Source organism: Carassius auratus, chromosome 21 (genome assembly GCF_003368295.1).
Source record: "Carassius auratus strain Wakin chromosome 21, ASM336829v1, whole genome shotgun sequence".
In the NCBI taxonomy this organism is placed as follows: Eukaryota; Metazoa; Chordata; class Actinopteri; order Cypriniformes; family Cyprinidae; genus Carassius; species Carassius auratus.
In genome coordinates this window covers 10453308-10477122 of record NC_039263.1, presented here as the reverse complement: position 1 = coordinate 10477122, position 23815 = coordinate 10453308, and the positions used below count along the sequence as shown (strand labels likewise).

The following is a 23815-nucleotide window of genomic DNA, read 5'->3' as shown; positions in this document are numbered from 1 at the left end:
GAGTACCTATAGAGTATTATTGCATCCTTCATAACTCCAAAAAGTCTTTAGTTTTATTATATTCATAAGAGAAAAATAGTCTGTACCGATTTTTCCCGGAAAAACACGAGCGCCTAGAGGCGTGACGTGTGGGCGGAGCTAAAGAATCACGAGCGCCAGTAGGCTTTTGCATTGAGAGCGTTTGGAAGCTGTGACATTACCTTGAGGAAAAAACCATCATCCAAAACAAACCATGGTTAACAGACAGATTCAGCCGTTTATTTATGATCCAGAATCAGATCCCGAGGCTGAAACTGAACGAGAGCAGCAGCAGCAACGACTCGCTCCGAGCGGGGCTCGAACCCGGGTCTCCGGAATGGGAGGCGGACGCACTAACAAGGAGGCAGAGATATTTTAAGCAGTTTTACTCACCGCCTGCGGTTCCAACACACGATCGTGACCCTTTTTCGTTGGGATTGCATCATCCTTAAGAAATAAACAATACGCAAATCCGTCGTCAAATTGGGCCTTGTTTGTAAAACAAGCATTTTCGAAATGCAGGGAACAAACACTTTCGCAACTCCGTTGATGCTCTGTAAAAATAAACTCCATCCACTGGTCCCTTAATGCTCTTTTTTCTTTGGTAATCTGTGCAGGGTTGTCTTGCCCTGGCAACCAAAAACACACTCCTTTTGTGACATTTCGCGATGCTCTCGCTCTGATCAGTGAAGTCTGTTGTGCTCTAAGTGCTCTACTATACGGGAGCGCGCACTCTTCAGGGAGAAGTGCCCTTAAGACCCATATAAGGAAATTCCGCTCCATCTAACGTCACACAGAGCCATACTCGAAAAAAACTTTCCGAAACTTGTGACAAACCGGAAGGAGTATTTTTGGAACAGAAATACTCCTTCAAACGTACAACTTAATTTTTGAAACTTTGTCCATGTTTAGCATGGGAATCCAAATCTTTAACAGTGTAAAAAACTCAGTATGCATGAAATAGCATTTCACCCCCCCTTTAAATGACAGGTCCGGTTCAGTTAACCATTTGTATTTGTATAATTTACAATATGAACAAAGTAGTTATTTGTACTGGCATTTAAACGTCAAACTTTACTTATATTTACTTCAATTATAACAAATGTTTGGTAAAGTAAATAAAAACCGTTAACGTTCGACATTTTTGAATTTTTGAACTAACGTTAGATAGCAAAGCTGCGCGCATAGGATTGTGGGTGATTTGAAAGCGCGAAGGATACACATATGCATCCTTTCCTGTGTATGGGATATTCTTCGAACGAAGGACTCAGTCCTTGGTTGAAATTCCGAGGATCCTCGACATTGGAACAGTCCTTTGACGGATGTCGATGACGTAGCATCCTCGAAATACTGGCTTCCGAGGATCCTTCCTTGACATTGAGAAACACCTCTAGTGTGCAGGGGCCCGTTCTTCGTACGTCGCTTATTACATCCGAGATCAAATGACACATTTTATTAGAATTTTTTTCATGATTCCCAATTAATTAGATTCACAATTTATAATAGTTGTGCAGTCTTTACATTTTTATTTCAATGTAGAAATTATCTATTCATTTCATTTTATATTGGGACAGATTTGTTACATGAATTTACATTAATGAAAGTTTCTTAAGGGTCAATATCATGTTATCTGCATCTCCTGCGCTCCATCAAGCCCCGCCCATAATATCATCATCACTCAAAATAATGCACGACTCTATTAACTTATCTGTATAGCATGTGTGTAAGACTCTAATACAATTATGAAGTAATAATTTTATGACAAATAAATATTTCAATGAGTAAAACTGGCTGTCTAGTAGGCTGTTATGGAATACACAGCATTTTTATATTAATTTTAAATATATTTTTTTAATGATTATTATTTTAAATTATTGTCCCTGGATCAGTACGATACTCTTGTAATAAAGAAGCGGTGGTAGCAGACATATTTTGAGTATCAGTTCTGGTTGAAACGAAGTGATCTAATCCTGTTTACATGAAATAAGCCTGCTCCTGAGCAGGTTTAAGCTAATGGACATGTTGCTATGACAGCAGCTCAGGGATGAGCTTCGAAGAACCAAACGATCCAAGATCACGCCAAATCGTCAACAATCAAATCCAGCTGTGTTTAAAGAGCACCAATAGGGCTTGGGCGTCGTGACGTCATTACTTGGCGTGGCCGCCACGTTGAATGCTTCCTTTACTGCCACTCGGACTACTGCCATAGACAGTAAAAGAAATGGACACAGCGACCCCATTGGAACTCAATTGAGACAAATGAAGCCCAGTTTTAGCGTTTTTTAGCACTTCCGTTTCTAATGCGCAGACTCAAACGAAGCTTGACGACGTCAGCAACCTGTCTGACAGATGTAAATCTTCTAAGTGGCTGTGCGTGCAAACTGCCATCGTTAATCTTGCAGAGACGGCGAGCTTGAGCGGGGAGTTTTTTGTTGTGAGTGAGCAGGAGTAAGTATTCTGATTAATTGTTTTGTATAATATTTTAAAATGTAACGCCAGTACGCCATATTAAGTTAATTTCCTGCGAGCTTCTCCACCTGTCTGTACGGTAATGCGACAGAGAGCCGAGTGGTTATGACGCAATCGTTAGCCTATTTTTTACAAAAACTGTTTATACGGGGCCATAATGTAACATAGAAGGTAATGGAGCCCTTTATACATTGTCGTGTATCTTTAGAAATAAATAATGGACAAACAGAGTCTTTAAACGCCTCAGATGTAAAGTTATTCGCTGTCAAAGTGACGCCAAAATGAATGGGAGTCAATGGGAATGCTAACGCAAGTGAAGTTCTGCTAAAAGATGGCAGCCCCCACCCGACTTCAACGTCCGGCCGAGTTCCTTGCCCCTTGACTACTGCGCAGTGTTTAGACATACTCCCTCTCATCCGTGTGTCTTAATTTGATGAATTAAAAATCTATTTTAACCAGTTTCAACCGTTGCTGTATTGTGGGGTGTAATAGCGGAACACATAATAGCCATGGGGAAAATAAAATGAGAATTGATTAACTTTACACCGCTTTCCTGCTTGGAGGCGCGACTACGGAGACCATAACATCTGAATATTAATTTATATAGCTTAAGTCAACATTGAAAATAAGGGAAATTTCTCGAGTTACTCATCCAAAATACGGGAAATTACAACATTCATCTTTTTGTTGTTATCCCTCTGCTGACAGCAAAAATTCGTACTATAAAACTGCTGCATTAACTAAAGTTAAGCGATTTGTGAAGCTAGGTCTAACATTACTTTAGTTACAGATTGGCTTGAAATCGTGCTCTCACAACAACCACGCTATCTTAAAAAGCCCAACATCACGCTTAGGTTGCTTTCAAGTAATCAAAACGATGCTTTGAAAACATCTGTTTCGCTGGAAGGACAAGGAGTAGCAACAGGACAACAACATAGAGACTTGACAGGTCTGATGGAGGGGCTAACGGGATATTTTACAGGAAAATACTAAAACCGGAAGACAGCGGGAAAACAGCTCAAATACTTGAGAACCCCGGAAAGACGGGAGGGCGGACAGCTACTAACTACACTTTTGAAACACATTGTTAAAAGTCCATGTGTGAATGGTTGTTAGCACTAAGGGTTACTAAACTAGCAGCTAGGTAACGTTAGAGCGCAGCTTACCGGATTACCGTATACTGTTTTGCCGCTGTTCCGTTTCTATGATTTGCAGCTCCTGAACCCATCCATTTGTGAACTGTACATGAGACTTGACTTGTAGCTTTGGAACTATTTTGAAGTGTAGGCGCTCACAAAACAAACAAGGTAAGTTAGCCGAAGATATCTGTAATGCGTCGGTACTCCACTATTTGTTGGGAATTTCATATGGATCCAAACCGTTAATAGAGCCGATTTTGTCCACATACCGGTCCCTGGCACCCCCATTTAGCGTATCCCAATAAATCCCACAACCTTTTCGCGGTTTTGACATCTTTTTTTCTTTCTACCAACTCTGCTGTTCTCGTTCAACTGGCTGTATGTTTACATTCGCGAAGCTGGCAACATGGCCGCCACGTCCCAGAATGCAACTTGGCGCCCAAGCCCTATTATGGCATTTAAAATGTTCCAAATATTGTTTTAGAAGTCCCCAACAACAGTTCTGCATGCATGTAATGACAAAGAAGACTTTAGTTTTCTTATAATATGCATTTATTTTTTACCTGCTTTGACAGCGATTCTCAAATGATTCGTTTAGTGATTCACTTTTCAAAACCCCGCCTTTACGTGACGTTAGCGAGTATAGTTCATATTGTAAAAGCACAATCAGTCTTTGTTTTCGTTAACTCGATGCAAATGCTCATCCTTGGGCAGATGAAAAAAGTTTGCTTTTGAGTCGCACTTCAGAACACAGCGTCTCGTTGCCATGATGTTTTCTAGTTTTCACTGGCGTCTTGGAGCGCAATAAGTGGGCGTATCATATTCAAATAACTTGACAAGTTGACGTCATCTAGTCAGAGAAAAAGCTTCGGTCTCACTGATCTATAATAAAGATCAGTGTTCGGTCTTCTGACGACTCATAAAAATGACTGAGTCGACTCTTACTTTTGAAAGACAATAACTTTATATACGGTGGACCGTCATATTTCAAACTTTGCAGGATGTTTTTGTTCACTTGGGTCATTGTTACACACTACATGAAAGGTAAATTTCAAAATTCCATGATGGGTGCTCTTTATAAATGACAGAAATATACGTCTATGTGTCGGTTATGCATGGCCTAATTACCCTTAGGAAAATAGTATTTTGGGACAAAATATTACTATAAAAGTACTATAAGACTACTATAGAAATACTATAGCAGCTCTAGGATATTATAGAGGTATTACAGAACATAACATACTTCTGTGATGTTCTGTAATACCTCTATAATATTTTTAAGCTGCTATAGTATTTCTATAGTAGTCTTATCGTACTTCTGTAGTATGTTCCAAATTACTATAGGCCTAGTATTCCTATAAGATTACTATAATATTTTGTCCCAAAATACTATAAGATTCCTATAGTACTTTGTCGTCATGTCCACCACCGAATCGGCTTCATTAGCCTACAACTTACGGTTTGCAAAGATACAATTATTAAATTACTGCAAACCTTTAATCCATCAATATTTATGTTCTATGATGCATTTTCCTTGTTATATGAATAACATAATTCATTAAATAATATATATAGGCAGACACACAGTAATAAGATTTATTCAAATGTTGATTTCGACATTAGTGAACATCACCATATATATGATTTGGAAAAATAAATAAATAAAATTATAAATGAGCATTTCTAAAGACAGTTCATCTTTTACCTAGAATTTCACAAAATTATTAACAACTTGTTTTTCAACATCTTAGTGAAAGTGCACACAGTGAACGTTTCAATGGCAAGAACAAAAACAATGTCCTATTACAGATGGAAAGGTAAAAAAAAAAAAAAAAAAAAGATGTGCAATCTAGCAAGTGCACACATGAACTATAAACAGTACTAAAATGGAAGTGGTGCCATAACATCTCAGTAATTAATCAGACACCACCATCTTTTGTGTGTGCATTTGAGTATGAGAAGTTTGTTTGCATTTTTTTTTTCTTTTTGTGAGAGAAGAGGCATTGACATAGAATGGAAGTGTTAATGTAACACGAAAGGAGTAGATGTGGAAAAGGATGATTTTGACATTAAAGAGTCTGTGAGGAGCCAATAATTTACTGATGAGTTAACTTTAAGAATTTTCTGTCGCGTTTCTGATTAGGCTGAGAGATGCACCGATTTTGGGTGCGCAATACATGATGAATTCTTATCCTGTTAAATAATTTCACCATGTACACAAGTGATTTCTTGCACTCTTCCCTGCTACGCACTACTTCCCGGCACTCACTGACAGCCTCCATGCTGCTAGTAAATAATTTCTCTCCCAGGCCAACACTGTGAATAACACTGCTGATGTATTTCTGGAAGATAGACTCCAGGGCTGTGAATAAGTCCACCAGGGCAGTGCTGGGCACTTTCAGACCCTTCTCTCCTAAGACGAGGTCAGTGTACTGTTTGTCTTTAAGGAAAGTATATCTACTATCAGTAGGAACACGTGTGCTAAGAATTGTGCACTCCTTACAGGGACCTTCAGGATCAGTAAATTTTCCCAGAACCTTGTCAGCGATGTATCCAGCGATGTAGACCAACACATATTCATCATGGTCAAAGACTGGAGATGATCGTGCTGAAGGCTTAGTCAGTAGATCCAGGACAACTTCAGGTGGGCCGATGTCAGACCTCAGGACAGCATCACTGCTCTAGAAATGAAAACAACAAAATATAACAATGACAAATGCACTGACAAAAAAAAAAAACGGTCAAAAATACAAGTTATGATTAGGTCATTATTACGGTCACAAAATCGTTCAAAGACAATACTGTCAATAATTATGTTGTGTGCTAGATTGAAAATCCTCAGTTCTGTCTTTTGGTCTAGACCTGATGTTCTTGGAGAGAGTTGGTACTGGCTGAGCACTCTCCCTCAGAGTTTCCAGCAGTAGACAGCTGGTCCCTGCTGACTCCTCTCCCTGACTTCTCTGACTCACACAAGAGATTCTCTCTCTCCCTGACCTCAGTGCAGTCCATTGAAACTTCTTAAAGGTGGGGTGAAATGCTATTTCATGCATACTGAGTTTTTTACACTGTTAAAGAGTTGGATTCCCATGGTAAACATGGACAAAGTTTCAAAAATTAAGTTGTACGTTTGAAGGAGTATTTCTGTTCCAAAAATACTCCTTCCGGTTTGTCACAAGTTTCGGAAAGTTTTTTTCGAGTATGGCTCTGTGTGACGTTAGATGGAGTGGAATTTCCTTATATGTGTCCTAAGGGCACTTCTGCCGGAAGAGTGCTCGCTCCCGTATAGCAGAGCAATGAGAGCACAGACATTCACTGATCAGAGCGAGAGCGTCGCGAAAAGTCACAAAAGGAAGTGTGTTTTTGGTTGCCAGGGCAAGAAGACCCTGCACAGATTACCAAAAAAAAAAAAACAGCATTAAGGGACCAGTGGATGGAGTTTATTTTTACAGAGCATCAACGGAGTTGTGCAAGTGTTTTTGTTTGTTCCCTGCATTTCGAAGAAGCTTGTTTTACAAACAAGACCCAGTTTGACGCTGGATTTGCACATCGTTTATTTCTTAAGGATAATGCAGTCCCAACGAAAAAGCGTCACGATCGTGTGTTGGAACCGCAGGCGGTGAGTAAAACTGCTTCAAATATCTCTGTGTTGTTAACTGAGCTATCGGTGCGTAAGCACATCAAGTAAACAACATGCGATGTTCTCATCAAACTGCACTTTCCACATGTACAACTTAAAAAAAAAAAAAAAAAAAAAAAAAGAGATGACAAAGTGGAACTTAGTCATTTTCCAAAACCGCTAAGCAAATATATACAGTTTCAGTACATACCACATAGAGACGTTGTTGCTGATGCTGCTCTTGTTAAATTTCAGTCTCTGGATCTGATTCTGGATCATAAATATACGCTGAATCTGACTGTTAGCCATGGTTTGTTTTTCCCCACGGTAAAGTCACAGCTTCCAAGCGCTCTCAATGCAAACCCTACTCGCGCTCGTGATTCTTTAGCTCCGCCCACACGTCACGCCTCCAGCCGGTCGTGTTTTTCCGGGAAAAATCGGTACAGACTATCTTTCTCTTATGAATATAATAAAACTAAAGACTTTTTGGAGTTATGAAGGATGCAGTACTACTCTATAGGTACTCAAGATTAACAGGATATTGAGTGAAAGCGAGCATTTCACCCCCCCTTTAATGAAAGATAGAAGATAATTAAGCGTTATTAGTTCAAATGTAATTGGAAAGAAGGGAGTGCAATAAAGCATTAACGATAATTATCGCGATATAATTTTTCTCGATAAAACGATATCAAGAGTTCAATAAATGTTCGATGTTTATGTGCCAAAAGCGGAACGACTCGAAATGTTCACCTTTATCATGATATGTTCTGACAATAAAGAGTAGTTTAAAACCACAATTAATGCTCTGCTTTCTACAACTTTCACTTAGGAGCAAAAATCTGCCTTTAAACTTGAAAGAAATAAAGATTTGACATTCATCACGATAATTATCGATATTGACTAATATAAAAAAATTTATTGTGATAATTTTTTTTGCCCATATCGCCCAGCCCTATTGGAAAGTAAAACATATTCAACATAATTAATAATTACTCACCACAATCAGTGGCCACTCTACAGTAGCCATGTTCTTCCATAATGCTCTCAGGGTCAACATTGACCAGGGGACTCTCTTGAGAGGCATATGCACTGAGCTGCAACAGAAACATGTCAAGATCTTGTTCACAACTGGTCTTTTCGGAGTTGCTGAACATCAGTCCTGTGGCCACAGCTCGGTATTCACATTCAAACTGAACGCAGTCTGGGTTGTCACGATTGCCCGCACGGGCTGAAACACACACCAACATCGGTTTTCAAAGTAAGGAAATTAGACTTGAGCCAGACTTGGCAATTACTATATATGGATAACATTGAATAAATCACATGTATGTATTATGAATATAAAGTGTATTTAACATACCTCTGATACTTGAGTAGGCCTTTTCCAGGCAGTCTTGATTAAGACGATTTGTTAAGAGGAAGGACACTGGATGACGTCACGCCAATTGTTCCGGATGTTTTTTATGAGGTGAGGTGGATCCCAAAGGCAAAACACTCTGATGCCATCAACACTGAAGAATGGCTGTTCCTTGGTCACTCCAAGGCGATTAAGCATGGCACGGTTCCCGTAGTTGGCCACATAAGGGGTGGGCTGACCTCTGCCCGAAGTCCTCAAAGCCCTCAACCCTGTCAGCAGCTTTGTCATAGTGCAATGCTTCTTTTAATGACATCTCGTCTGTGATGATGGCACACAGCTTCTCGATGGGCTTGGTGGTCTCCATGGCCTACTTCATGGTGGCTAAAACAGTGTTATTGAAACCAGTTTTGAAGTCAACAGCCTGGATGGTTTTTTGCAAAGTGCAGACAGAGGGCATAGAAAACACACAGGGACAGGAAGAAAGCTTTATCCTGATGTCTCCCTCTTCCATTGTTGAAGGCCCCGCTACAGCTTCCTCAGTGCACTGCGCCCATGATGAAGGCCCCGCTACAGCTTCCCCCGTGTGCTGGTCTTTGGAGGGAGGAGGAACATGACTCTGCTTGCCTGACACACACACGCACACACACACAAACTAATTAAATATAATTTCACTGCAGAACAACATTAATAAAATTTCTGATATTATTGCTGTAAAACATAAGAGAAGTCTGAACTTCCATCTTTTAGAAATAGAATCAGTCTACCTGACTATATATATATATATATATATATATATATAATATATATATATATATATATATATATATATATATATATATATATGAAACAGAAATAAATGAGCATCTTACGTTTTTTACGTGGCAACTCCTGGCGTGTCTTCAGAGGTTTACGCTTCCTCTCGACATCTAGTGGGGGAGGTAGGTTAGGGGCCTCTATTTTTGTGGGCACAGCATCCCATTTCAGCCCACCATGGCTGTAAGACAATGACATGATTTGTAATCCTCAACCTAGTAAACTATTTTTAACTACATCAGGACACTGTCAGAGGATGAGGGTCCAGTCATTTTGAATAATGTACTCCCAAATGCTGTACAGGTATGTCAAGTGTAGTAGATGGGAGTAGGAGTTTAGAAAAAGGAGAAAAGGAAGTAAAGTAAACTGCAGTTTAGAATGAGATGAGATGTTAGAAGGTACTTTAAGATGAGCGAGACATTATAGATAGAAGAGCTACATATTTAAACATATTTTCAAAAAAAATTACAGTTTTATATTACACATACACATCAGATGGTCTTTTGAACTGGCTGCTGTGGAAATGGGCACTGCACACCCTGTAGGTCCGATGCAGCTGATCCAAAGGTATGACATGAAGGGATGCATTCCTTAGATTTTGGACCCACCTGGCACACCTGCAATGTATATATATGAAACGTGATGAATTCATTCACGTTCAACATTCAAGTTAAATCACGACATCATTCAAATATTTCCACTTAAATGAGTTATACCTTTGTGCATCCTTTGGAAATCGATGAAATGCCAAATCGCTTCTGGTGGACTGGTAATTTTTGCAATTTATTGCAGAACACTGCTTGCGTTTTGACCACTTGCTCATCTTCTTCACGGTTGTGACGTTCGCGAACGAGCCGATTCTTTTGAACGGCTCATAAACATCAACGATGGGAGCCGTTCTTTCTGTCGTTCTTTTTTCCTATACGTGTTTCACACACAGATGCACACAAATGAGCTCCTCCGCGAGACAGAACAGTTATAGGGGCAGGTGCGCACCCAGCGTGTGATATTAGTTATTAGTTGTGCACGCATATCAGTTTTGCACAGACATTCATTGCAGCCCACTTTGTTATTGTTCATTGACTTGAAGGGGCTGATGTCCTATTTGCAAAGTTGACAGTAGTAATAGTATGTAGACATTTACATTTTATTTATTCTAATTTTATCTACTTTAAATATTATATGTTTTCTATCAAAATGTTCTTGTGTGATAACAATGTTCTTGTGTGGAAGTGTTTGTAGTAAAAGCTGTTTTGCACAGAAATTCATTGCAGCCGGCTTGTTTTTAATGTTTATTTGTGAGTAGGTATTGTATGAATAACATAAGTCAACGTAGCTTTACACACACACTTTGTACTAAAGGTAAATCCAAAATAGTGATGTCACTGTCTAAGCAGAGGCATTTGTGCAACCCTATGGAATATAGTCCACACATAACAAACGAGGTAATAATCAATATTTCAGAATAATTCAAACTCAGATATTGGTGTGTGATATCTGAGTTTTAATTATTTGACTACAAATCTCACCTCATCATTCCTCCCAGTGATTATTTCCAGGATAAACTGAGATGCCCCCAAGCTGGCTTCTTAAAACTGACTAAATATTTAAAATTCTTAATTTTTTTTGAGGGTCTTATAAAACGATTTGAACATAACTTCATTAATTATTTATTTAGTTATAAAAATAACCACACACACACTTGTCCCATTCCCTAGTTTCATGGTTTCGACCTATGGTTTCGACAACGAACTGGCTTGAGATGACATGTGATGAAAACAAAGAAAAATCAAATCTCTCTTGTGAACAGAATCATTTTTATTGTGCCTCATTTCCAAAAACATGTGGTAAATTTTGTCAAATCATGCAAAAAAAAAAAAAAAAACAGTTGATGTATATGTGCTATCAGGATGATAAACAGGTTAAAACCTTCTTTTGCCATTATCATTTTGAGTTAAACTGAGTGATGCAGTTATTCATTATATGAACCTGTAAAAAAAGAAAGAAAAAAGACAAGTTGATTCTTAATCAACAGTATAGCCTGCTGTAAAACCAAGCAATGAATATCAAACTTGAAATGCTTAAAGATGTAAATGTATTTATAGTTTAAACTGAGACAAAAGAACTGACTTAAGATGCATGCATATAAAATGCAGACTCAAGTGTAATACAAGTTATTGAGTATACAAAATAAAAGCAAATTAACACCAAGTTGTAGTTCTGCAAAAAAGTGACTTTACAGATACAATAAATGACTTAATTCGATACTGAACTCAAATAGTCACACTGTTCTCAATACGGTCTGGAGACAGGTAAGGATAGGGCAACTCCAGCTGGCTGTTCCTGTCTGCGATGTCTTTTGCAATCATTTTCAGCTCTCTCTGGACCTCCTCCACAAGCTTGGCAATTGCACCACTGCTGAAGTACCACTCATTATAATGGCACAAGGGCACCTAAAGAGAAATGAATGGCTTGATGAACATCATGCCTGCATCCTATAGTAAATATTCAGTGTAAATTCCATGCAGCGTTACTCTGGAGATTGTGTTATCACTTACAAAGTCAATGGCAGGTTGTGAAAGTAGAGACAGGATACTAAGGACATTGCAAGAGGAGTTCACTTCAGGCAGGAAGGACAAAATATCCTCCTCAGACACTGAGCCTTTGGTCTGAGAAGGTGGACGTGACATGGCCGATGGACTGTTTGGTATCCAGATGTTATAATCCAGCTAAATGTGGAGATGAGGGTTGAGATGAGTTTAGTGAATTTGAATGAGCTAAGCAGCAGGGACGTGCACAGACATTTTGAGGGGCAGGGGCTCAAGTGAAATAAAGGGCACTTCTCATAATTACGTTTTTTTTTTTACTTTTTTTTAAAACAAAAAAGTATATATATTAACACAACACTGACTTCCTTTTAAAAAAAAATAATAAAATAATAAAGTTAATTAATTTTATCTTCCTCAAACTCTAATTTTCAAAAGATGTCTACAAAATAATCAGTTCACACAGAAACCCTGTCTCCTTAGTATTGACTAGGTTCATAGAGCAGCAAAGGAAACCATCCCACAATGTGCATGTTTTGAAAACATTTTCTAAGCTACTAGTTTCAAGTATATATTTAGAATAACCAAAATAACTGCATCAAGCAGAGGGGTGTGTTTTACTAATAATTTGTTTATTTTTTTGCACAAGGCACTACATCATTTTAATTATTTTGGTGTTATCAGAACACATAACACTTTTAAATCAACACAAATATTCACTCTAAACTGAAGAAGGTTGTTGCTGCTATTTTGTTAACTTTGCATTTTGCTGCCTGCCTGGCCCTTAACTGCAAGCATGATTAAAGTTAATTGTTTAAATACTTTTTGTTTCACAAGCAAAATAACTTTTTAGCTTCACACAACTAAGCATCAGAATACTGAATTGCCTTAATGTTTTAATCAAATACATTAATATTATTATTGCTATGCATGTACACATACACAATAACTGATGGTGACTGACAAGGACTTAGTTTCACATTTGAGGGAGGACTGTATCATCACCATCATCAAATAAAACCTTCAAAATCCACATTTAGATGGAGTTTGTTTTAAACCTACTACACTCAAAAAATATCTGTGGCTTAGTAAATATTTAACTTAATTAACTTAATAAAATCTCTAAAAATCTTACTTGATTGTTTGAATTAAGCTTTCCAAAATAATTGAGTAAAAATTCAATAAAAGCCAATGTCATGTATGTATTTGTGTTTGTATGGGATACTATTTTATAAAGGTTTAGAGGAAATAAAAGAAATTTCATAAATAAAAAGTTAATTTATAAATATTGTTATTTTTAATGTTTAATGTTAACTTATTTCTACTCAGTTTTATTTATTAATGTACAGATGCAGTCTCAAAATTCACACACAAATGCAGTGAAGTTCACAGACCGCAAGCCGTTTGTAAATCAAGATATATTTGTGTGTGCATCAGAAATACATTTCTGAATCTTGTCCTGTGCATTTGTGAATCTTGAGTGCATTTGTAAATGTTGTTTGCATTTCTGAATTGTGTGTGTATTTCTGAATTTTGTGTGCATTTGTAAATTTTGTGCACATTTGTGTATCCTGTGTGTGCATTTAAGAATCATGTGTGTGCATGTATGAATCCTGTGTGTGCATATGTGAATGTAGTGTGTGCATTTATCTTTATTGATACTCTTTTGGCTCCATATTACACAGCTCTAGGCTAGTAGCTCATGAGGCATGCATGCTAGCAAAACACAAGTTAACTAAGTTATATTTGCCTTTGCCTAATCAGCAGTAAATTCGAGCATTATTCGAGGCACTGGTATTTTAATCTTTTGTTCATCACCAGCTCCACTCACCTCAGCACAAACCTAGAAAAACACTGTTTGGAGTGTGTCTGTGTATCGGATGTGTGTCGATGTGCGTCGATGTGTGTCGATGTGCGTCGATGTGCGTCGATGTGCGCCGCTGCGTGCAAGGGGGGAAGGGGGGGGGGTGTCAATGAGCGCTTCAGAACTCCTGACCTGATATTTAGATATACTATTCTTCAATAAATATATTTGTTTGACAGGGAAGCTGTGCGCAAACAGGAATATATATTATTTTTTCATAAAAAAAAAAAAAAAAGCACCCCAGAAAAAAGGGCACTTTCTCTCCAGGAATAAAAAGGGCAGGTGCTCAAGCCCCCTTTGATGTCTATGTGTGCACGTGCCTGCTAAGCAGACGCAATAAGCTGTTTAGATAATCTTGTTCAGATTATTAATAACTGAACAAACCTGAGAGAAGTTCACAGCTGCATGAAGTGCTGAGCAGGAAAAGATCACCATGGTAACAAACTTGCACATCTCAGCCGCGGTCTGAAATGACTGTGGAGCTCCTGGAGAACATGTGAAGGGAAAACAAAAATCAATTTAAGCATTTTTGTTTCTCTATGAAGAAGAAAGTAAGTAGATGAGACAGAAATTGTCTCAAAAAACTATAAAACCATTTTATATATATATATATATATATATATATATATATATATATATATATATATATATATATATATATATATATATATATATATATATATATATATCTTATGTTATTGATTCATAATGTTTATTCACCACATGACATTTATAACCTGAACTAACCTTTCCTTGTCATAAAAAAAAAAAAATTCACAATTATTTTGAATTCAGAAATTTTTAAACAGGTGTATTTTTGAATAAATTAAAAGACATGACAAAAATGTGTACATGTGGTTGACCCTTATGCATGAGAACAAAATTCGTAACAGTTCTCTTCTTGAACCTATGTGACTGAGGCCGAGGAATCCCTCTGTGAAAATCTCCCAAATCCAGTTCTGTAGTTCACAGTCATTCTGGATGTCCTCATCATTGCAGTAATACAAACGAATCCAACCTGCAACAAACCTGCATGGAAAATGCAAATCATGTGCTTACTTCAAACCTTAAGAGGACTCTGATTCAGATAATGCAGAAGTACATACCTATGTAGAGCTTCCCAGACCCTGAGTGCATCTTGTGCATAGTAGCAGATAGGTAGTGCATCCAGTCCTCGTGCTCTTATGTCTTCTGGCACACACATTGAGCTGTAGCGGAGACGTTGAGTTGCTCGTGCCATCAGCATTGGTATTGCCTCCAGACCACAGGCAATTGACTATAGAGAAAAGAAACAAAAAAACATGAAAAAATAGGTTAGTTCGTACTGAAAAATAAAATAGATTCTGTCTTTCACTTCCTTTACAGAGTATACAGACAAAAATAAACAAACCAACCTTGTCAAAAACCCCTTTAGTGGTCAGAAGAGTGAATCTAGCCTGAATGTTAATCTGAAGAGTGCTCCGTAAATGAGGCATCAGGAGCTGAAAAACAGAAGCACAATTCATAAGTTTAGCAGCTAAAGCATTTAACCATCTACTAAATGAGACTCAACTCCTTAAAAGTATCAAAATGATCAAAATCAATGAACCATGGAAGCCCTTAAAGCAAACTAAATAAGAATGAGTGTAAAAAAAAATATTTCTTTTTTTAACTGTAGTACCTTTCTAATATTTTATATTGCATGTCTATAATGACAAAAAAAAAATTTGTTTTATTAACATTATTAAGTTATACGCTGTTTATTATTACTTATAAAGCACATATTCTAAGCGACCATATTCTACACCTCTAATCCTACCCAATACTTAACAACTACCTTACTATTATTAATCCAGAGCAAATTAGGAGTTATTGAAGCAAAATTCATAGTTGATAGTTTGTTAATGGTGAGAGTCAGATCTTAAAATAAAGTGTGACCATAATTACTATTTACCAAAGCAAGTAAATAGCTATTTTTTGGGGGGGCTTCCATATTTTAATTCTCAAATAATTAAGAAATCACCCTTGTCCTTCAGGACCGTTTGCACAGGAAAACCAACAACAAGTAAATGGTGTCCCCTAATGGTCAAAGTCATGGCTGCGTGGTTCTGTCTCTGAGCTGCTTTGTACCTGGTGAAGAGGATGAATCTCGGGAAGCTGTCTGAACGTTGCAGTACAGCACACCTCACCAAAAAGATGAGTGCGCAAGAAATGGGTAAGTAGCTGATGGACCTGGAAATCTGAATTACGAACCCACATCTTCGCTAACAACCAATCCGGTGCAGAATCAGAGGGCAAGAAAACAGGATTCTGTGGACCAGGAGCCTGTTGAAGCTAAAATATGGAGATCAGGGTCTTGAATTCAGCATTCAGTTGGTCAATAAAATTCAGACAAAATCTATTTTGAGAAGACATCACATAACTACTCGGAGATTGGTGACAATTATAATAACAAAGTGGTTAAAATTTTTACTTGTATGGCAATGGGCTTTAGTTCTCCTTGTCGGGTGTAATACAGCAGACATAAAGGAGCAGCCAAGTAGGTCTGTTTGTCATTGATAATATTAGCAGGCAGCTGATCCAGTACTTCATAATCCAAAAGAAACACATGTCCTCTCTGTGCAAAATGCATCATGTAGTTACATAACTATAATGTTCTGTTAAAAATGTCAAAATGCTCTGTAATCTTACACTTGGACTCTTGTTCACACCTCCATCTCCTGTCCCAGTGATGAGTCCTCTGGTAAAAAAGGCCTGACCATCTCTGAAGTAACAGACAGGTTAGGTGGCAGGTTATGGATCTGTCTGATCAACAGAGGATTGCAACCATTGAGGCACTGATATCCGAAGAATGCATCGTCTTTCCAATGAGCCTGAACATATTCTATGAAAGAAAAAATAATTAAATTAAAATATAACAAATAATAATCAAATATTCCTACTACTACTACTACTACTAATTCATTGTAAAATAAATTCTATTTGTTTAGCATACTGGCAATTTTGTTCTCCCTTCCATTGAAAAGGAAGAATGTCTCAAGTTCCTGTAGGCTTCTCCAAGATGTTCTTCTTTCAGTTAAACTCTTTATGTAGTGCACATTGTAAACTGGGCTAAAAGACAAGCAGGGTGTCAACATTTCATTGTCAAATTAAGTTCATATGACATAAGATAATAAATGAATATCAGTCTAGCTTGTAATGAGAGCTAAAGCCCTACCGTTGACGGACGTAACTCAAGTTTGGTCCTAGAGCTGTAACACTGGTCATATCTACACAGTGAGGACCACCTTCAACAAATGTGCCCCACCTACAGAAAAAAAATTACATCTTTGTTAACTGTGAAAAAAAGATGGGAGGACAAAAACAATAAACTACATTGAACAAAATTATAAACGCAACACTTGTTTTTGACCCAATTTTTCATGAGCTGAACTAAGATCTAAGACTTATTCTATGTACATAAAAGGCCAATTTCTCTCAAATATTGTTTACAAATCTGTCTAAATCTGTGTTAGTAAGCACTTCTCCTATGCCGAGATAATCCATCCACCTCACAAGTGTGGCGTATCAAGATGCGGATTAGACAGCATGATTATTGCACAGGTGTGTCTTAGGCTGGCCACAATAAAAGGCCTCTCTAAAATGTGCAGTTTTATCCCACAGCACAATGCCACAGATATCAATTAACAAGATAGAGAATTGTTGGGGTTTTGTTAAATGTGAGCTAAAATCATCAAATGATGATTGGATGACAGGGGAGCTCTACAGACTCCTGAAGACATGGAATGCTGCCTTCAGAGCTGGAGATGAGGTGGGCCTGAGAACAGCCAAAAGGACTTATAAATCAGAATGCTGTTCATAGACTTCAGTTCAGCATTCAACACAATCATCCCTAAACAGCTCATTTACAAACTGGTCCAGCTGGGGCTCAACACTTCACTGTGCAACTGGCTATTGGACTTTCTGACTGGAAGACCTCAGGTAGTACGGGTCGGCAGCAACACATCACACTGAACACTGGGCCCCCCAGTGTGCTGAACCCCCTCCTCTTCACTCTGCTGACCCATGACTGCACACCATCACACAACTCCAACCTCTTCATTAACCCTTATGCGTTGTTGGGGACGTTTTCATCCACTAGGGGGTAAAGTTGAGTCTTATTTTGGCCCCAACTTTCTCTGTGTTTGAGCTATTGGAATGATTTTTGGTGACCAATCTTATGTTGAACCATATTTTGGGACAATGCTTTGAAATTTTTCAAAAACTTAATGGTACACTCTGGGCAAATTCACTACCCTTTCGTTATGTTCGTGGATGAAAACATCCACTAAATTAAACTGCTGTAAAAATGTATCAGATAAATATTTTTTGAACATTTTTTTTTGCATAGATTTATTAATCAACCTCAGTCCTGGGGCCTGTTCTTCGTACGTCGCTTATTACATCCAAGATCAAATGACACATCCAAGATGTCATCGTGCTAATCATGATCCGGCTAATTGGGTTCTTCGAACACACCTGTTGTGTATGATTAGTATCGCTGGATTGAGTTATCTGAGATAATTGCGCGTTCATGTAGACAACACATGAATAAAAGGGGATATGTATCGTTACTCGAAACTATGATTTGCAGTGCAGCGATTGGCATGTGGCAAGACGGCAATGTAATGACGTCATATAATTTAAAACGACACCTGACGAAAATCTTGACAAATTTCTGGTCTTTTAAGGAAACAGCCAAGCAAACAAAACTACATAAATGTTAGAATAGATACATGAAACAGATAACAGATACATGTTTTTATTTTATTAGAATTTTTTTCATGATTCCAATTATTTAGATTCGCAATTTATAATAGTTGTGCAGTCTTTACATTTTTATTTCAGTGTAGAAATTATCTATTCATTTCATTTTATATTTGGACAGATTTGTAACGTGACAGCATTAATGAAAGTTTCTCAGTATCATGTTATCTGCATCTCCTGCGCTCCATCAAGCTACTCTTATAATAGCAGTCATCACTCAAAATAATGCACGACTCTATTATCTGTATAGCATGTGTGTACGACTCTAATACAATTATGAAGTAATAATTTTATGACATAAATATTTCAGTGAGTAAAACTAGCTGTGTCTATAGTAGGCTGTTATCTACTACACAGCATTTTTATATTATACTTAATTAATTTTTTTAATGATTATTATTTTAAATTATTGTCCGTTTAAAATTAAAGTATGATACTCTTGTAATAAAGTAGCGGTGGTAGCAGGCATATTTTGAGTATCAGTTCTGGTTGAAAAGAAGCGATCTAATCCTGTTTACATGAAATAAGCCTGCTCCCGAGCAGGTTTAAGCCAGAGCCATATATTGTCGCAACTCTCACTCTGTATGGCTCTGGTTTAAGCTAACGGACCTGTTGCTATGACAGCAGCTCAGGGATGAGCTTCGAAGAACCAAACGATCCAAGATCACGCCAAATCGACAACATTCAAATCCAGCTAACTGAGTTAGCGACATACGAAGAACAGGCCCCTGATCACAACTACCAAATATTGTTTTTTTTTAATCCAAGATTTTAACTCTTTAATTACCAAGTTCATAAATGATGTCACTTATTAGGGTAAAAAAAAAAACACACAAAATTACATATTTTCAATTTAAAAAGTGATTGTGGACTGGATACTTTTTTACCTTTTATTACAGTCTTGGGCATGTCAAAGATTAGTAACAAGATTGACTTTAATGCATTGTTAGTTGTTGTGCAGCATTACATTTTAATATTTTCTCCCTAATTTGTCGTTGGTGGCTGTTTTTGCCCCATTGACTTCCATTATAACAACATTTTTTGATTGCAAAGCCATGACACCATATAATCAAGTATTCTTGATTGTTTGTGGTTGTCCCTTTTGGGAACAGGTAACATTTGTTATTTTTTACAGTTGATCACTAGGTGGGACCATTAACCCTTTAGATAGGCCTGTGCGAAAAAAAGGCTTAGTTTCTGGCTTGTATATGGAGTTATATGGAGTATAACAGCAAATTATAGTGTTTGTGTGTGTGTGTGTGAGATTCTGTATTGTTGGTGGTTTTCCCTGTTGGGGAAATTTCGATTGTCTGTATGTATGTGCTGTACATGTGGAAGAATTGACAATAAAGCAGACTTGACTTGACAAGTTTCACAATTTGAGTTGAATTACTGAAATAAATTAACTTTTCCATGATATTCTAATTTATTGAGATGCACATGTATTTATAATTAAATTTTTTTGATAATAAATTTATATAGAATTCACTTTCAAGTACTAAGATTTGTGTATATAAATCTTTCCCAGGAGAAGCATGTTGCTAACAAGGAGGTCACCTATGTTATTGTGTGTTCGGGGAAGACATTATAGATCACATATAAGTCTTATCTTGCATTATTTCCTGGTCACTTCTTGGTTAGTTGTGAAACAAAGTCTGTGGTCCAGCCAGAGTCGTCACCAATTCTTCTTATTGTAAATTCTTGCTGTGTGAAACCTCCTGTCACTGATTCATCATGCAATGTGAACACAGCAGTAACCGAATGCTACCCCAGATAGTCGTGCCATGTGAAAACAATGGTGATCAGTGTGAACTTAGCCAGCATGTTAAGACTGTATCTTAAGAACTAGTTTGACAAACCAGCAGTTGCCAAGGGGTAATCAGTCCTACTTTTCAATAAAAATAAGAACAATCTACCTTTTCATAACTGAATTAAAGTTATGACCAGTCTTGAAGAAAAACAAAATAAGGAAACTAAATTTAGCCTAAACTTGTCTAAACAGTTCATGCAACCAGCCCGAGGTTTTAAACAGAAATGTCAGTTTTTAAATATCCTTTGACTAGAAGGTGGCGCTGTGCCGAAACTACTCATGTGTCCTCAGGTCATGCTTGTTACAACATATAGCAAGTTTGGTCAGAATCCACTTAGTCTTTGCAGAGATACAGCCTCATATTCAATTTGTGCACTCACTTTAAACTTGTTAACATGCTTTACGAAAACAAACTGACATATCAAAAAGCCTTTCATTACTTTTTTGCCCAAATGCACTTTAGATGATCCTACCCAATTTTAGTGAAAACTGGACAAACTGTCTAGGACAAGTTCGAATAAGTAGATTTTTTTGGGAAAACGCGAAATTGCAAAAAATATGTTACTACAAATTTCTAAATGATCCACGCTCAAAATGGCTGACATGAGAAATTCGGCAAGCCGCTCCAAATCTAACAAGATAAATCTCATGATTTTTGGTCAAACTGTTAAAAAATTATAAACAAAAATGTCAATTATTTATATCTTTTGAACAGTAGATGGCAGTTTGCCAAAACTACTCATGTGCCGTCGACACTGATACTCTTGTGGGCAGTATGTTTTGATGTAAATCAGACAAACTGTATATGACGATTTCGAAAAAAAAATATTTTTTGCATAATTTAATATCGAGAAACCTCTTGACCCATGTGCAGTTTAAATAAGAGACTCCAAATTTGCTATGGTTAATATTGAGACAGTCCTCTTTCTGTGAGCCAAATTTCATAACTTTCCCTCACACGGTTCTATGGGCTGCCATAGACTTCCAGAGTAAAAGAAAAAGAAGAACTAAGGGATTCGATAGGAGTAAAAATGAGTAAATAATTATTTTTAATAAGTAAAAAGTCAGGTTTTACCTCAGAAACTGTTGTTTTTGTTGGAGATCCTTCTCCCTGTGATTGATAAGGATATCTAATGTTTCCTTCTTTTTCAGACATGCTAGAGAAGGGAAACATCACTAAATTTAGATATTAAGTCAAGGAAATTAAAAGGATATTATTACCTAATTAACAAGTGTGAAAGAATGGTGAAAACAGAAACAGCTCACCTTTCTCGTTCCGAAGCTCGATGTAACCATCTGCTGTCCGGATCCATTTATAACAAGGGAAAACCTCCACCTCGGGTTCCTCAGGACTCCGTCTCACCTGCACATCATGACAGTGCCAATCCAGGTCCGGAAAGCCAGGCTGAGGCTCAAGACGGAGTCTTAACAGAACCACTATGCCAATTTCCTCTTTAGGATTGATGACAACTGTGTAGGCCTGTCCCAAAAAGAAAAACACCACGTTTGCATGTGTATCTGTGAGATGGTGTCATTGTCAATGCTGCCATGGTGAATGACTCAGTTTTTTCTCTTATCTAACAGTTATTTGCTATGTTATATCCTAGGCAGGTTTAGAATGGGTTAAAGTGCCTCAGCAGACACTCTAGTGTACTGTAGCTGTTAGAGTATGCTATTTGCTGTTCTGATTATAAAAAGCAAAGTAGACAGGAAGTGAAATGCAGTGAATACAATTAAGTTGTTTTCTCATCTCTTTGTCTCTCTCTGTGTGTGTGTGTGTATAAGTGCATTGGTTGGAGGGTGTGATGTTGTTAAGTGCTTGCTGAACATTGTCACACATTGTCTTTGTAAAGTACACTACTGTTTTCGTAAATATGTTAAAACACTTTTTTAAAGACTCGTTAAATTGGTCAAAAGTGATGGTGACATTTATAATGTAACAAAAAATTATTAAATGCTGTTCTATTGAACTTTCTTTTCACCAAAACAATTAGAAAAAAATGAATGTATCATGATTAGCACAAAAATATTAAGCAGCACAACTGTTTTGACTATTAATGATAATTAAAGATTATATATATATACTTTTTTTATGTGGTTAAAAAATTTACCTTTATAAATTTAAAGGCAAATATCGTGCCTTAATAAAAAGTTATTTTTTAAAACAGTATGGGCTTCTGTTCTTACAGTTGCATTTTATTTGGAAACTTTAAAACATTTATTGAAACTAATTTCATCATGTGATGTCTTCTCAAAATAGGCGATTGTCTTACTGAGTCTGGCAAGAGAACGTGCTCCACTCTGACCGGAGGACTTTCACACAGAGTACCAATCAAAGAGATCCAAACCCTGCTATACGTTCCTGACAGCGGAGATGCAGAGGTTCGAATGGTCACATGAAAGCCATCCATTTCTCAAGCCAGAGTTCCCAAGCATTAAAAGAGGTGACCTATAAATGAAAATTGTATTGTGAACTGGAAACAGCCAGACCTTTACGATATACACACTCACAAAACTGCTGAAAAGAATACATGGCATGGCAGGCCAGTTCAGCTAAAAACAGGAAAGTGACATGGAAAACAATTAGCAAATGAACACACAAACAAAAAAAAACCTAAATAAATAGAAAGCAAAGGCAGAGGCGTGAATATAAAACAACAGAAAAATTATAATTTTGTGGAGGTACTAGGAATATTCAAATGTTATCAACTGATAGCATGTAAACAACCGGTTCAAATTTGCTCCATTGCTGTTCATGCAAGTGCATGAATCAAAAACCCAGAGTGTAGCATATTTACTATTTATTTGTGTATATGCTACATTAAATTAATGCATTACATTTTCTCGTTTCTCTAAATGCTATATTTTTTTTTGGAATGTTCTCCTTTCCTTTTAATTCCTAATTGTGTTCTTTATAAAATGTTAACACTCTTATGTCGTAATTTGCAAATGTTTGCATATTGAAGTGACAAAAACGACATTCCATATTTGAATTGTAAATGCTATAGCCTATCATTTGCCAAAATACACAACTACTTTACATCAAAAAACTAAAGGAACATTACAACAAAATAATTCACACATTTTCTTTGTTTAAATGTTTAAACTTATTTGAAATGCACTTAATAGCTACGCGTAAGTTACTCACCAAAACAAGATCTCATTGGATTATTACAAATGTTAGTACTTTTTCTTCTAACCAGTGCATTATTTTTGAAAATATATCTGGAAGCGGTTAAATGATACGTTCGGTAAAAACAACAACGCAAAAGACAATTAAAGTTGAAGTACAAGTGCATACTTACCTTCCCAGTTTCCACTGAAGACTTGAGTCTAGCGTACTTATGGCACGCGGTTTATCACTTTATCTCACTTCAGCCAATCGCGTGTGTGAGTGG

General features: G+C 37.1%; 1 protein-coding gene and 1 long non-coding RNA gene across 4 annotated transcripts; both read right to left on the bottom strand.

Moving 5' to 3' along the window:
• Window positions 1–5254: 5254 nt before the first annotated feature.
• Window positions 5255–10450, bottom strand: LOC113039178 (uncharacterized). Its single transcript, XR_003274893.1, has 6 exons — window positions 10129–10450; window positions 9901–10029; window positions 9469–9593; window positions 8603–9223; window positions 8240–8470; window positions 5255–6307 (listed from the first exon to the last, which is right to left on the bottom strand). It is a non-coding gene; the product is annotated as an uncharacterized LOC113039178 (long non-coding RNA).
• Window positions 10451–11210: 760 nt separating this feature from the next.
• On the bottom strand, window positions 11211–23793 carry LOC113038431 (arachidonate 15-lipoxygenase B-like). 3 transcript variants are annotated; one of them, XM_026195830.1, is made up of 16 exons: window positions 23723–23793; window positions 22691–22866; window positions 21684–21897; window positions 21493–21574; window positions 17019–17108; window positions 16797–16912; window positions 16513–16685; window positions 16275–16418; window positions 15932–16135; window positions 15217–15303; window positions 14929–15098; window positions 14730–14851; window positions 14207–14307; window positions 11971–12141; window positions 11686–11865; window positions 11211–11401 (listed from the first exon to the last, which is right to left on the bottom strand). In XM_026195830.1, exons 2-15 carry the CDS (start codon window positions 22826–22828, stop codon window positions 11686–11688), a joined length of 1992 nt encoding a protein of 663 aa, XP_026051615.1. In that variant the 5' UTR covers window positions 22829–22866; window positions 23723–23793; the 3' UTR covers window positions 11211–11401. The 3 variants fall into 3 exon arrangements, with proteins under 3 accessions (XP_026051615.1, XP_026051613.1, XP_026051614.1); XM_026195828.1 differs by having other exon boundaries at window positions 11329–11865; XM_026195829.1 differs by lacking the exon at window positions 23723–23793 and adding an exon at window positions 23566–23683 and having other exon boundaries at window positions 11329–11865.
• Window positions 23794–23815: the final 22 nt, after the last annotated feature.